The sequence below is a fragment of the Meleagris gallopavo genome, chromosome Z (genome assembly GCF_000146605.3).
Source record: "Meleagris gallopavo isolate NT-WF06-2002-E0010 breed Aviagen turkey brand Nicholas breeding stock chromosome Z, Turkey_5.1, whole genome shotgun sequence".
Classification (NCBI taxonomy): Eukaryota; Metazoa; Chordata; class Aves; order Galliformes; family Phasianidae; genus Meleagris; species Meleagris gallopavo.
In genome coordinates this window covers 20,846,031-20,859,352 of record NC_015041.2, presented here as the reverse complement: position 1 = coordinate 20,859,352, position 13,322 = coordinate 20,846,031, and the positions used below count along the sequence as shown (strand labels likewise).

At 41.7% G+C, this 13,322-nt stretch overlaps 1 protein-coding gene across 1 annotated transcript in view; it reads left to right on the top strand.

Moving 5' to 3' along the window:
* CMYA5 (cardiomyopathy associated 5) overlaps positions 1 to 13,322 on the top strand; it is a 48,544-nt gene that overhangs the window by 27,019 nt on the left and 8,203 nt on the right. Inside the window, exons 7-9 of the mRNA XM_010725512.3 lie at positions 2,595 to 2,744; positions 3,641 to 3,787; positions 6,968 to 7,112. Coding sequence (XP_010723814.1) covers positions 2,595 to 2,744; positions 3,641 to 3,787; positions 6,968 to 7,112 — 442 coding nt within the window. The remainder of the gene's footprint in view (positions 1 to 2,594; positions 2,745 to 3,640; positions 3,788 to 6,967; positions 7,113 to 13,322) is intronic.

Here is a 13,322-nt window from a genome sequence, read left to right as displayed (position 1 = left end):
AAAATAAAAAAAATTCTTTCAAAAGCTTAGATCCTGCCCATTTTTGCCAGAAGATGAGGACCTTTGATGATGGTAACGATCATCTGTTAAAATCACATAGAAATGTAACTGCTCTTCATCTTCAAGATCACAAAGCAAAGGAAAAATTATTTCCCATGGCACAGGAAATGTGTAAATATCTACTAAGCAGTTTGGATTATTATCTTCTGTATTGTGATCCATGGAGATCAAGTGGCATCAAGAATCTTCCTTACAGTACAACTCTTCAGCAGAAATTAAACAGATCACAAAATGTCCCATTTTTCTTTGAAAAATATAACTTAGTGTAACTTGTGGTGCATGTAGCTCTTTTGTTTGATCAAAATTCATTTTAAAAAGAACCAGCATTTTGATAATGCAGAAATATTCTATTTCCACAGAAAATAGTTCAACTTTTTGCTTTGAAATTGCTTCCTTTCAAAAGTTTATCTCTTATTTTGCAGAAGTAAATTAGAAATCAAACGTTTTTCAATACAACTGAACTGAATTTTGATATATAACTTTTTTTTTCCAGCAGCTTCATTCAATATACTAGCTTCTCTTTGGGTTTGGCATAATAATAAATTTTGCAATTGGGGGGTTTCTGTGATCATAATAGTTTCTAGGCAACTTCACAGGAAAAGAAGCTTGTTTTCCCACTGGAGAAGTCCTTTCCTAAAGGTGATCAATTTTTAAACCGACCAACCAGACGCAGTCAAAAGACAAAATGGGGATGGTTTTAGCAATGAAAAGGTTATTTTTTTCAGGGGGAAGCAGATGTAATCCTACTGTACTGTTAGCTCTCTGCATAAATCATAAGGAAAAAAACAGCATCTGCATTTGCCTTGTTCGTGCCACAGGGGATCATCATCATTACTGTGAAGATGACTGAGGAAAAGCTTTTTTGCTGAGATTCTAACAGAATTCATGCAATATGGAAATTTACTGGGTGAAGAAAGAGACCAATTTTTGTTCCCTGCAATTACTTTAACAATGAACATCTTTGGGGGGGGGGGGAGGTTGTTTCTTTCTTTCCCCTCCCTCCCTGTTAAACCACAATCTTAGAGAGTAATAAGAGATGGATCTGTGCAGATCAGCAGCAAAGTTTGTACGAAATTTGGAGAACTTTGGAAGTTTTTGAGGCACCCCCTGTAAGAGACCAATAGAATCATGGAATTGTAGGGCTTGGAAACGACCTCTGGAAATCATCCAGTCAGTAGGTTGCACAGGGAAGTCTCCCGGTGGGTCCTGAATAGCTCCAGAGAAGTAGATTCCACAGTCTCTCTGGATGACCTGTTCCAGTGCTCTGTTACCCTTGAAGCAAACAAGTTTTTCCTCATGCTCATAAGGAACATGAGGTGCCCCTTGTTCTCTTGCTGGGCACCACCAAAACAAGCCCGGTCTCATCCACTTGACATTTGCCCTTTAGATATTTATAAGGGCTGTCAAGATCCTCTCGGTAATCCAGTCTGTCATATGAGGTTTGGAAAACTTGACTAGGGCAGAACTCAGACCCATGGGCTCACCAAGGATCTAGGGGTAAGGGGAAATGACCATACCAGGCAGGATCACCTAGCTGTGTACTGCAGTTTGAGTCCACCTTTGGGCAGATTAGTTTCAGGAAGCTTCTTGTTTCTCAGGCTTTGAGTGCATGATGTCTGAATCTTCCTTTTCCTAAAAGCACATACCCATTGTTGCCAGTCTGACAATGTATTTGAGACACTGCGTGAATCCCTCCATGATGTACAAGCTCCTTTCACCTGCACACTTTTCTGGGATCAGTTACATTACTCTCTGGAGGCTTTCTTCTGCAAGCTCCCTCTCCCCATCAACAAGCTATCCTGTGCAGTTTGCTTCAAAGAAGTGCTTTCAGTCTCCAATTTCACAGGCATTCTTTCTTAAGGTTTTCATTCCTCTGATGATAAAATGTAATGGAAATGCATTTGCCAGACGAGCCTGCACTGAAGTCCAGGCCCATTCTGCCCCATCTGAGGAGATGACCTCAAATTATTGGGTGTCCCTTGGACTTCTGTGCCTTGAAGTGGAGTGCAGAACTGGACTGCAGCTGGAGGGACTGTGACTGGAGGGACCAGGTCTCCTGGAGAAGGAAGAGGCATTCTTGCTACTTGGGGTTTTGTGACAGTTTTTGTGACAGTTCTACTTGTCCGGGTCTGGGAGACAGCATGCTGCTTCTCTCAGCCTGTGGAAGCTAGAAATGAGCAGCCACACAGTTGTCCGTCTGTGCAATGGTCCTCTAGGCAGGGACTCTGAGAGCTGTGCAGGACATTGGCACATGCTTTGGGCTGGGTTTAGCTGGTCCCAGTTCTGAATCTTAATTTTTGGGTCTGTGAAAGAAATGGGCAAACAGATTCTTATTCTGAGCAATTGATTTTTACTGTCTTTAGTTCAGATGAACCTACTGCTCTAAAACTGGACCACTGTTTCCAATATTTGCTGCATTTTTCTGTGGAAACAAACACCTGAATGAAAATAAGAAACGTGATTGCCCATGAACCTGTAGTTAATTCACCTGAAAATACAGGATTGTGAATGACAACTGGGGATTCTCCATTCAGTCCCACAGACACCGACCTTAATACCTCAGGAGCCAAATTCAGCTACCAGCACTTCCATTGCTGTCTACTGGACTGTGAATGAAGGGGATGCCATTGACTGCTTCCAGGTGTATTGTATGGAGGAGCTTCAAGCCAGCAAAGATGAGGGAGGTGCGTAAGGTCTTGCCTTCATGACAGCAGCAGCCCTTTCTCCAACGACCTCATGTCAGACAGGGGAGGCTGAGCTACAGGGAGGGTACAAGATGCAGTGGTGAAATCTTCCATTGGACAGGTAACAGTAGAGGAGAACAGGAAGTAGATGACATTCCCTATCTTCTCGTTCATCCTTCAAAATACAATATAAATACCATGGTCTGCAAAGTGCAGGATAGTTGCTTGTAGAGAAGCAGCAACATCCTTATTTAGATGCTTTTATAAAGCAGCCCCACTTTCAGAGAGAATGTGTTCGTGCTATTCCTTTGATACAAATGGAGAGAACAGATAGAGCTTGCAAAAGGATATGCCCAGTTAGGTTTGTAGACCCTCAAAATGTATACTAATTTAAAAAACAGCATGAAAAGTTCATTAGAATTTCCAGTTTTTCCATATATTCCAGAGATTTTTTTCAAAATGACATTAACAATTTTATATGTTAAGCATGGAAACTGAGAAAAGAGGATACAAATGCTCATTTGTCAAAAAGCTCAGAACATGCATGTGTTTGCGTATGTATACGCACAAATGGATGCATGGGATATAAATTCATTATGAGAAATAGCTATCCTCTAGAGAAATTAAACCAGAGTTGATAACTGTTAAATGTGTGTCTCAAAGTGCAGCCTACCTCACAGTAAGACTGAAGGTCGTAAGCTCCCCTTACCACTGATGACTTTAAAGTGCACCCAAGAGCATGTAAAAAACTTTCTGTCAGAACTGAGTCAAACACTGACTTTTTGGCTAGTAGCAACATTTTAACATACTATTTCTTACGTGTTAGATGAGAGGAACTATTACAGGCCCTACGAGAGATGTATGTGGGTGTAACAGCCTGTGTATGTTTCTCCTAGCTTTGGTGGAAGAATACAGAGTGACAGTGAAGGAGAGCCACTGCATTTTGGAGGACCTGGAGCCAGATCGCTGTTATAGTGTGTGGGTCATGGCTGTGAACTGTACAGGCTGTAGCTTACCTAGTGAAAAAGCCATTTTTAAAACAGGTATGTACATAGTTTTGTATTTGGTTGCTGTAAGCTTCAGGTTCTTAAAGAAATTTTAGTCTATATTGTTACTGAAGCAGAGAAAGCTGTTATATTCAGTCCATCTGTCAGATAGCAGGCAACTTGTGATCATTTCCCTTTTTGCTAAAAGATGACAGCATAATTGCTCCTGAGAGGAAATTTGAAAGTATTGAGATCTGAAGATGTTTCTAATTGCAGGCCCTGTGACTGGGGCATTGGAGCAACACATTACAGATTTATCTTCTGAGTGCACTGCAGTGCTCCAGGGTAGCTTTGGGAAAGCCACCCTGCTGCTCTGGCACTGCTTCTCTTGTGGAAAACTGAGCTAATACTTGAGTTTTTTTTACCTCTCCACCATTCTCCCAAATAGATCTATGTTGCATTGATTAAATGATTAACTTTTCAGAGGGAGGCATGCTTTACAGATCTGACATCCCACATCTAGCTTAGTGGAACACAAATCTCAGGTGTGGCTGTGGTTTGAGTAGTGTCAATTAGGATTAGTAATTAGATGAGTATTGTTTGTGAGCTTCATTTGACAGATTAATTTTCTTGAGTGTTAATTTCCTAAATAACTTGTATTGACAAAACTATTGCTTCTTGAATTACAAACAAAACATAGCATCTTGTGTTCTAGACCTTATCTGAGATGCTCGTGCCAGATGATTTTTCTTGTGTTACCAGGTAAAAATTCTGTTCTAGCGTTTACAAAATACAGACAAGGATACTTAACAATTTCATAATCAACTGTACAACACTGGGTATACTGCTGACTTCACTTGGCAGCAACCATAACTTCAAGCCTTCTGCTTAATCCATTAGACATCAAATTTGTTGACAGTTCTCCTTGGTACTCAATTTGCCTTTCATATTTTTAGCTAAGATAATTTTCCAAAGAATTAAAGTAGAAAATCAAATTCAATGGCATCAGCAATGTAACTGTGATCATTGTGCAAAATTCCTAAGAAATGATCAAATAATAATGAATGATTACTCTCTAATAAGTCAATTTTTATTAAGAACTGTATTCCCCTTTAGGCATCAAGCTCCTCCTACTTTTCCCCCAAATTCAAATCTTCTGAACAACTTCATATCCTCAAGTCACTGATGATTTACTTTGTCCTGTTTTTCTAAGGAAACAAACTAGGTCAAATAAGGGCTCATTAATCACCTTCCCTCGAGCTGAGGTGATATCCCTCTGGTGTGCAACAAGCCTCAAGAAGGCTTATGGAGATACCACTGAGCACCAACTGATGCTGAGTCCCATTAGCATCAACATGAACTGAAACAAGAATTTAGAAAGTTTATTTTCAGTAATTCTGTTTAAATGTCGGCACAAGAAAGCTGTGTGCTGGTATATGCAGTTACAGGAACATACACATTAACGGTGGATCAAAGTTGTACCTCTCCAGGGCTTTCCCATCAGGATTGCCATTGCAGAGCTGTGGGGAAGGCATGTGGGTGCTGCTGCATCATCCCCTCAGCACCACCAGCCTCCTGCTTCTCCACCTCCCATACTCATTTCCTGTCTCCTGGGGAACACACAGTTTCATAGCCAAATTTCCTGTGACAGAATGATGCAGAGGGCAGTAAATATCTGCCTTCTACCTGTCTATCCCCAAGAGACATCCAGATGAATCTTCTGCAATCCTGAAGAAAAAAAGAGTAAATATATTTTATTTGTCATTCAAAACCTATCTGCTATTTATCCTGCTATGTATCTGAGAGGCAGAATAAGCATTTACACATTTCTCTTTATCTCTTGAAGACCTCTCAAGAAAGTATGAGAATATTACCAGGAAGTCAGCTATATGTTCTAATCAGTACAGTAACTATAGGTAATTTGTGAAAAAATCTTAAAAGCACAGTAACAGCTCTTTCTGTCCTTCTGACTCCAACTGCTGTTTAGATAGATAATTTCAAGCAAACAAACCAAACCAAAACAAAAAGTTAAGTCTTGTTAAGTATTGTTTGCACATCCATTAATGTGGGTATGTGTTTCCATTTCTTAATGCAGGCATTTGTGGATTTGGCTATTATCATTCTCTAGCAACAGATACCCTTAAAAACACAATAATCAAGCATATCAGAAGAGAATTAAAGGACTATTGCCAAGGGAACTGCACAGATGTATTACCCGATAAATATCTATCCCACATATTTTTTGCTATGACGAATACCTAGATTAGCTGTTCCTCTAGTGAAACATCAAGTACATCTTAACCTGAAACCTGATTTTCATTAAACAAAGAAATCAGTAGAGGCTTCTGTTTTTTTTCTTCTTTCCTTTTTTAATAATAGCAAATTATTTTTGTTACAAAACAGAATGCATCTTGCATATTGGTTGAAGATCTATAAGATTATCTTGTCCTTTTCCTATTCTTTACCTAGACATTCTATTTGAGGCTTGACTTCTTTAAAAGCATAACAACTTTCTATGACATGTTTAAAAATAAATTTTATTTTAATGAATGGTGTTAAGGCTCATTTATGTTGCTCTTCCCTGGAAAGAGATAGAGTAGATGAACACAACAAAACCATTTTAAGTCTGTGATGTTGGATGTGCTATTTCACAGAATAGCTTTTGATTACTTGCATTCAGTGCACTGCTTTACATTCAGTTTTCTATTTTGCAATTGGGCTTGCAATTCTTAAACTGAGGCTCTAAAAAAGAGAAATTACAGGACCAAATTTTAGTATCCACATTGCAAAAATAATACTACATAATTAAGCAGAAACTCATAATTTCCCCCTCAGTTCTACAGCAGCATATTTTTTACTGATGCAGCTCATGCAGGAACTGCTGAGAACAGGACTGAGATAGCCTGAACAGAGCTATACACAGTACTGGCTTGGTACTCCGCTCTATAAAGAAGAGTGGAAATGAGGAATGTGTGTTTGAGAAAAGGCAGAGAAGTCTATTTGGATATTTTAAGGATGTGCAGAAATGCACTAATATTCACAGTGACTTTGCCAGCATGTTCCTATCCCGTTATAAGATACTCTGCTGTCAAAACTCGAATAAACTGCATTTCATTGCTGGACAGGATAATTCTGTATTTTTTGAAGGGAGATGACTCTTCCCTTCCTTTGCAAGTATCCCCTACCAGGTGCTGGTGTCCTCTTTGTAGTACAGCTAATGTGTTCCTGTGTCCCCAGCACCTGCCACCCCCACCATCAAGGCCGAAGATTGCACAGTGTGTTGGGATACAGCCACCATCCGTTGGCAGGTTGCCTCATCAGCAGCGGAGTCCTTCACCCTGGAATACTGTAGACAACACTCGCCAGAAGGAGAGGGTCTCAGGTCAGTGCCACAGTTGCAAAATGTTGGTCGATCGGATTAGGCAGACATTAATGAGCACTCCCCTGACTACAGGTCTTAAACAAGAGATTATTCTCTCTTCAGCTGTGCAAGAAAGAAATAAGCTTTTGCATGCAGAGGATTTTAGAGGCTGGATACAAATCTGTGAGATTAGGCTGAAAGATATAAAAATACTTCCTTTTTATTCTGCTTAACCGAGCACTCCCTCTCATTTGGGGCCAAAACCCTGGAGACATTGTACTGCCTGCAATCAACCAGAAGTTGCAGGACTGTGCTGGCTAGGGAAACAATCACTCCCACTCAGCTGTGATGGCCCGCCGGCAGGGCAGGGGAGAGCAGCTGAGTCCTGCAGGAGTGAGTGGGATGAAGGTTAGCTCAGTTTGCTCTCTGCTGTGTGGGGAACAAAATGGGAGCCAGCTGAGGACACAGAAAGGATAGTACTGGTGCCCCAGTAAAGTTGATGACCCATCTGCACACAAGCAGATTCCTCCTAAAGTACGGCTGAGTCCAGTGCTGTCCTGACACACGCCCGTGTGTGTGCCTGCAATCCACTGTGCAAGAGTGCCACAGGAGTCTGCAGCAACCCAAAGAACAGCTTGGAAGTTGGGGGTGGTATGTGCTTATTCCAGACCTTCTCTGTTTTCTCTTATACTACATCTGAGCTACATAAAGGGTGAGAAGAGACAAAGACAACATGAAAAAGTGAAACCATGGAGTTGTTGAAATGCACAGTAAATTATGTGATAGTCTGTATGGCTTTGGATTTTTATTTAAAAAAAAAAATATGGCAACAACATTCCAACAAACTACAGTTGCTGATGTAGAGAGTGGGACCCTATGAAAGAGCTTCAAGCTCTCAACACTTGATTGGAGCCCATTTGGGCTAGCTTACATGGATGTGTAACAGGTAAGGAAGAACTCTGCTCCTTGCAGTCAATATATTAGTCAAGTGGACTAAAGAGTTCACAGGTTTCTAGTAGACAGGTAAGACAGAGCAACTGTGCGTGCTTTGTGGCTTACAAAAGTAGGCTAAAACTTCTGCAAGGTTGAGAGACCCTGTTTTACCCAGCACCAGCATGCTGTTAATGCAAACAAGAGGAGGAGGGGCAACTCACCCAGCTTTCCTCTTCTTCAGGAGAACAGCCATGACCTGTTCTGGTTTATACATATTTCACAAGGCCATCAGGATGCTGTCAAACTGCCAAAGTCTCCGTTGATCAGAAATAATGTAGCTGCTCCCAAAATCTGGGCTATATGTTTGCCCTTACATTTCATTGCTGTTAACTGGAATTGCCTCTTTTTCTGAAAAAAGAACTACCATGTGAGCCCATTTCTGCAATATGTGAGCGAGGTGTTGTTAGCAACAAGCATTTTGTTAGTGTGGAGTTAACTGTGGCAACAAGCTGCCAGAACTGACCCCTTCTCTTTTTCAAATAAACTATGCAAAATCAAAGATATTTATAACTATACTGAGTCACATTTTACTTTTTGGCCTTTATGTGGGCAGAAGTTGTCCTTTTACTGTGACACATGAAAAATTCAGAGAAGATAAAATCAAAACTTTTCTCTGAATTGCTGCAGTTGAAATATCTGTATTTGTTCTTTTTGCAGTGCCAAAGACCACCTTTTAACCACTTATTTTCCCTCAAAGCAATACTTCTCCTTATTTTTCCAAAAACAATCCCTCTGAGATTAACCTAGGAAGCTTCCATAATAGCTCAGGATGTTTCAAGGATGGAGAATTCCTTTCTTTTTAAAAATTTCTGCTTTATGTGTGTGTGTGTAAAGCCAGAGGGAAAAGAGCCAACTGGTAGATGGAGCATATTGCCTGTACTGCTCCCATTTAATGCCCCTGAGGTGCAAGATAGGACTAAAAATTAATTCCTCATGTAGCTGATGAGTGAGAAAAATAGCTCCAGGTGGTGAGTCAGATCTTAAATTGTCTGAGTTGCCTTCTGGAAGTACATATAAGGGTATTTGTGTTACCTTGCCACGTACCTGTATTAGGTGGAACAAAGTTGTGTCTTTAATGCCCACACAGGAGCATGTGGGCCTGAAAACATTGTAGTTTCTTTTTACTGTCTTCCTTGAAAGCACAGAGTATGTCCTTCACAGGTTTCCTGGGCAACAGTCATCTTGGGGACTTCTTGGGGACAGACAGCCTGTGCCTCTTATCAGTCCCTTAGCTGTGCAATTCTCTAGTGCCCATGTGGGAGTTCAAATAGACTTCCTAGCAGCCCTGGCAAATTCATACAGCTCCTCTCAATTGCACAGTAGAAAAGCAGAGGTCAGAGAAGGGCACCTAGAGAAGGTGTGGGCAATAATAATCAGCCACCTCACAGAATTTACCATCTGCAGTCCCAGCTTGAGTGGCTGCTCTCACACATGTAATTCTGGAAACTTATACAAAGCAAGGGACACTACCAAGAGAGAAGCGGGTAGGGTGAAATGCCCCCACAAAAAGCTGGAGCTGTGTGTGAGTCCCTGTGAAATTTGTACATAAGGCATTAAAAGTGCTGGTGGCTGCTTATCTCCTGTGTAAACCTTGGAGACTAAGACCTGCAAGGTAGGCCCAGAAAGCAGCCAAAGGAGTGAGTGTTTTGCTGCAGTACAGTCCTATTTGGGCTAAAGGTGTAAAAATAAGCAGACAACAATTCAGCAAACAATAGAATCTCAAATGTCTCAGTGCTCAGAGTGAGATCTTTTAATTCACTAACCTTGAAATTAATATTAAAGTTCATATCTATCAGTATGATAATGATCTCTGTGAAGAACTTGTTAACGTATATGACTGTAGCATTTGACTCTCCATCCAAAGCATGTTAAAACATCACCCCAGGGAGGGGAACAGAGGTAGTGTTTAGAATGTGAGGGAGTATAGGCAGGAAGAGAAAGGAAGAGAGACGGGACAGGAATGGAGATGAGTATGAGAAAAGGATGGGAATCTGCCTTACTATTCTTTCACTAGGAGAGAACTTTGGTGAACAGTGTTCCTCATCTTTGGGTGAAGAAAATAGCCAGGCTGGCATCATCTTGCTGGCGTTATCATCGTATGAGGACTGCTCTGAAAGTACTGCCTCCTATTTTATTATGTTGGCCTACAGGAGAGGTGTGTGTTCGTGGTATGGCAGTAGAGGTGAAACTTTCCCTCCGATATTCCATTACATTTTGTTGCCATGTTCCATATGGCAGCAGAGGGGCAGTCTGACACGGTGGCATCTGACCTGCACAGAAATGTGTATGAAGCAAAAGTGTGTCATTGAATTCCTCCGTGCTAAAAAAAAATGGCACCCATTGGTATTCATGGATCATAGAATCATAGAATGGTTTGGGTTGGAAGGGACCTTTAAGATCACCTAGTTCAAACCCCCTGCTATAGGCAGGGACTATAGGCAGGGACATCTCCCTCTAGACCAGGTTGCTCATCCAGCCTGGCCTTGCATGATCCCAGGGAGGGGGCATCCACAACCTCACTGGGCAACCTGTTCCAGTGTTTCACCACTTTCACAGTAAATAATTTCTTTGTGATATCTAGTCTAAATCTACCTTCTTCCACTTTAAAGCCACTTCCCTTTTCCTGTCAAAACATGCCCTTATAAAAAGTGTGTCCCCAGCTTTCCTGTAGGCCCCCTTAAGATATTGGAAAGCTGCTATAAGGTCTCCTCGAAGCCTTCTCTTCTCCAGGCTGAAGAGCCCCAATTCTCTCAACCTGTCCTCACAGGGGAGGTGCTCCAGTCCTCTGATCATCTTCATGGCCTTCATCTTGACCTGCTCCAACAAATCCACGTCCTTCTTATGTTGGGGTCCCCTAAACTGGACGCAGTACTCCAGGTGGGGTCTCACGAGAGCAGAGTAGAGGGGCAGAATCACCTCCCTCGACCTGCTGGTCACGCTTCTCTTGATGCAACCCAGGATATAGTTGACCTTGTGGGCTGTAAGCACACATTGCCAGCTCATCCTGAGTCTTTTATCAACTGACACTCCCAAATCTTTCTCCTCAGGGCTGTTGCCAAGCCATTCTCCACCCAACCTGTATCTGTGCTTGGGATTGCCCCAACCTGGGTGCAGGACCTTGCAGTTGGCCTTGTTGAGCTTCCTGAGGTTGGCATGGGTCCACCTCTCAAGCCTGTCCAGGTCCCTCCGGGTAGCACCCATTCCTTCTAGCATGTCAAGTGCACCAGTCAGCTTGATGTTATCTGCAAATTTGCTGAGGATGCACTTGATCCCACTGTCCACATTAGCTACAGAAATGTTAAATAACAGTGATCCCAACACCAATCCCTGAGAAATGCCACTTATCACCAGTTGGACATTGAGCCATTCACTGCAGCTCTGAGTGTGACCATCCAGCCAATTCCTTACCCAGCAAGTGGTCCATCCATTTTTCTCCAATTTGCCAAACAGGATGTCATGCGGGACAGTATCAAATGCTTTGCACACGTCCAGGTAGATGACATCAGATACTCTTCCTTTACTCTCTGATGCTGTAACTCTATCATAAAAGGCCACCAATTTTGTCAGGCATGATTTGCCCATGGTCAAGTCATGTTGATTACCACCAGTCACATCACTGTTATTTTCCATGCACCTTAGCAGAGCCTTCAGGAGGATCTGATCTTGCCAGGCACAGAGGTGAGACTGGCTGGGCAGTAGTTCCTTGGATCTTCTTTGTTTCCGTTCTTGAAAATGGGGGTTATGTTTCCCCTTTTCCAATCAGTGGGAACTTCACCAAACTGCCGTGGAGGACATTGCTAGTCTTGTCTGGACTCTCCTACCACACCCACCATATAGTCTGGATTTGGAAACCTTCTGACTTCCATGTGTTCAATGAAAGATGGACTCTTCATTCAAGAGTGGCAACACTCTTATAGCAACAACACTGTCATAGCAACTGTGAAGCAGTAGGTCGCTTCTGCTAGTGCAGATTTTTAAGGACATGGCTTACAGGCTCTTGTTCATCACTGTCAAAAATACATAGTTAATCGTTGTGACTATACTAGAACCAGTGTTTTGAAGCTGAGAATTTGCTTTACCGAATAGTGTTACTGTGCTTTTTGTTGGAATTTCTACAGAATTAAATAGGAGGCATTACTTTTGGAGCAAACTACACATATTAACACTATTTTGGTTAGTGCATTTATTAGCGTCAATCCTGAATCTGTTGTATCTGTCATTTCAGTAAGTCATCTATTTTCTAACATTTGTGAAACTGTTCACTGAAAGTCCTAAGAGTCTGTAGCAGACAGGCATTCAAGAACCTGTTTATTGAAAACCCATGTGGCAGGACTCTGGCAAGTAAAGTCAAAAGTATACTGTTAGTGCAACATGAGCCTGGACTGAGAAGCCCTCTGTGGCATTCAGCATGTTCTTGAGCAGTTCCAGTTCCTCAGAGAGAGAACTTAAGGAACCTCGAGAAATCCTCATAAAATATTTTCTTCTAGATAACATCAAAAAATCTAGATTTTCCCTCTGGGCGCTTTCTTTTCCAACTTGCCACATGAGGAATATGACATTATATACAATGCTTTTAAATCTTCTACAACCATGAATCACTGGCCTTCTTCTGGGGTTTTGTAGCTCCTCACCAATTTGATTCTTTTTTCCAGAATTCTTGTCTGGCTTAGAAATGTTTCTCTCAGTTTCCAGAGCTCTGCTATTTTCTTGCCATTCAGATTCTTTGTGTTGAGAAGTCAATGGAGCTGTGGGTGGAAGAAAACTGTGAAGTGTGTAGTCCAAGGATTAGTGTGGGCTGTTCAAAGGGAAGCCATGTATCACATTAGGAGAAATCTATAAGACTTGGGAGGAAGAAATCATTGTGGTACGCAGTGAGTTCATAAAAGTGGAAGTGAATGAGTGTCATCCTCTCCATTAATATGATACTGACACCACTAGTGACTGAAATTTTCTGCCTGCTCAAAGAACAGGTCTAACACTGGAAACAGGAGGCATATCTCCCTCTGATAGCTTTGCGAACAGTTGTCCAGCCAGCTAAGGAAGCGATTGTGTAGAAAATAGGGAATCTTCCTCCTCTGTGCCTGTGCTGAGTTTGCCACCTCAGGTAGCAATGAAGACCATTGCAAGTGGTGCTTTGGTGATCTAACCATGGAGGAGAGGAAATGAAGCATGCAGCACAGCGGGATGGAATTCAGAACAATTTACTCTTTATATTTAACCTCAAGGGCTTTTTTTTTT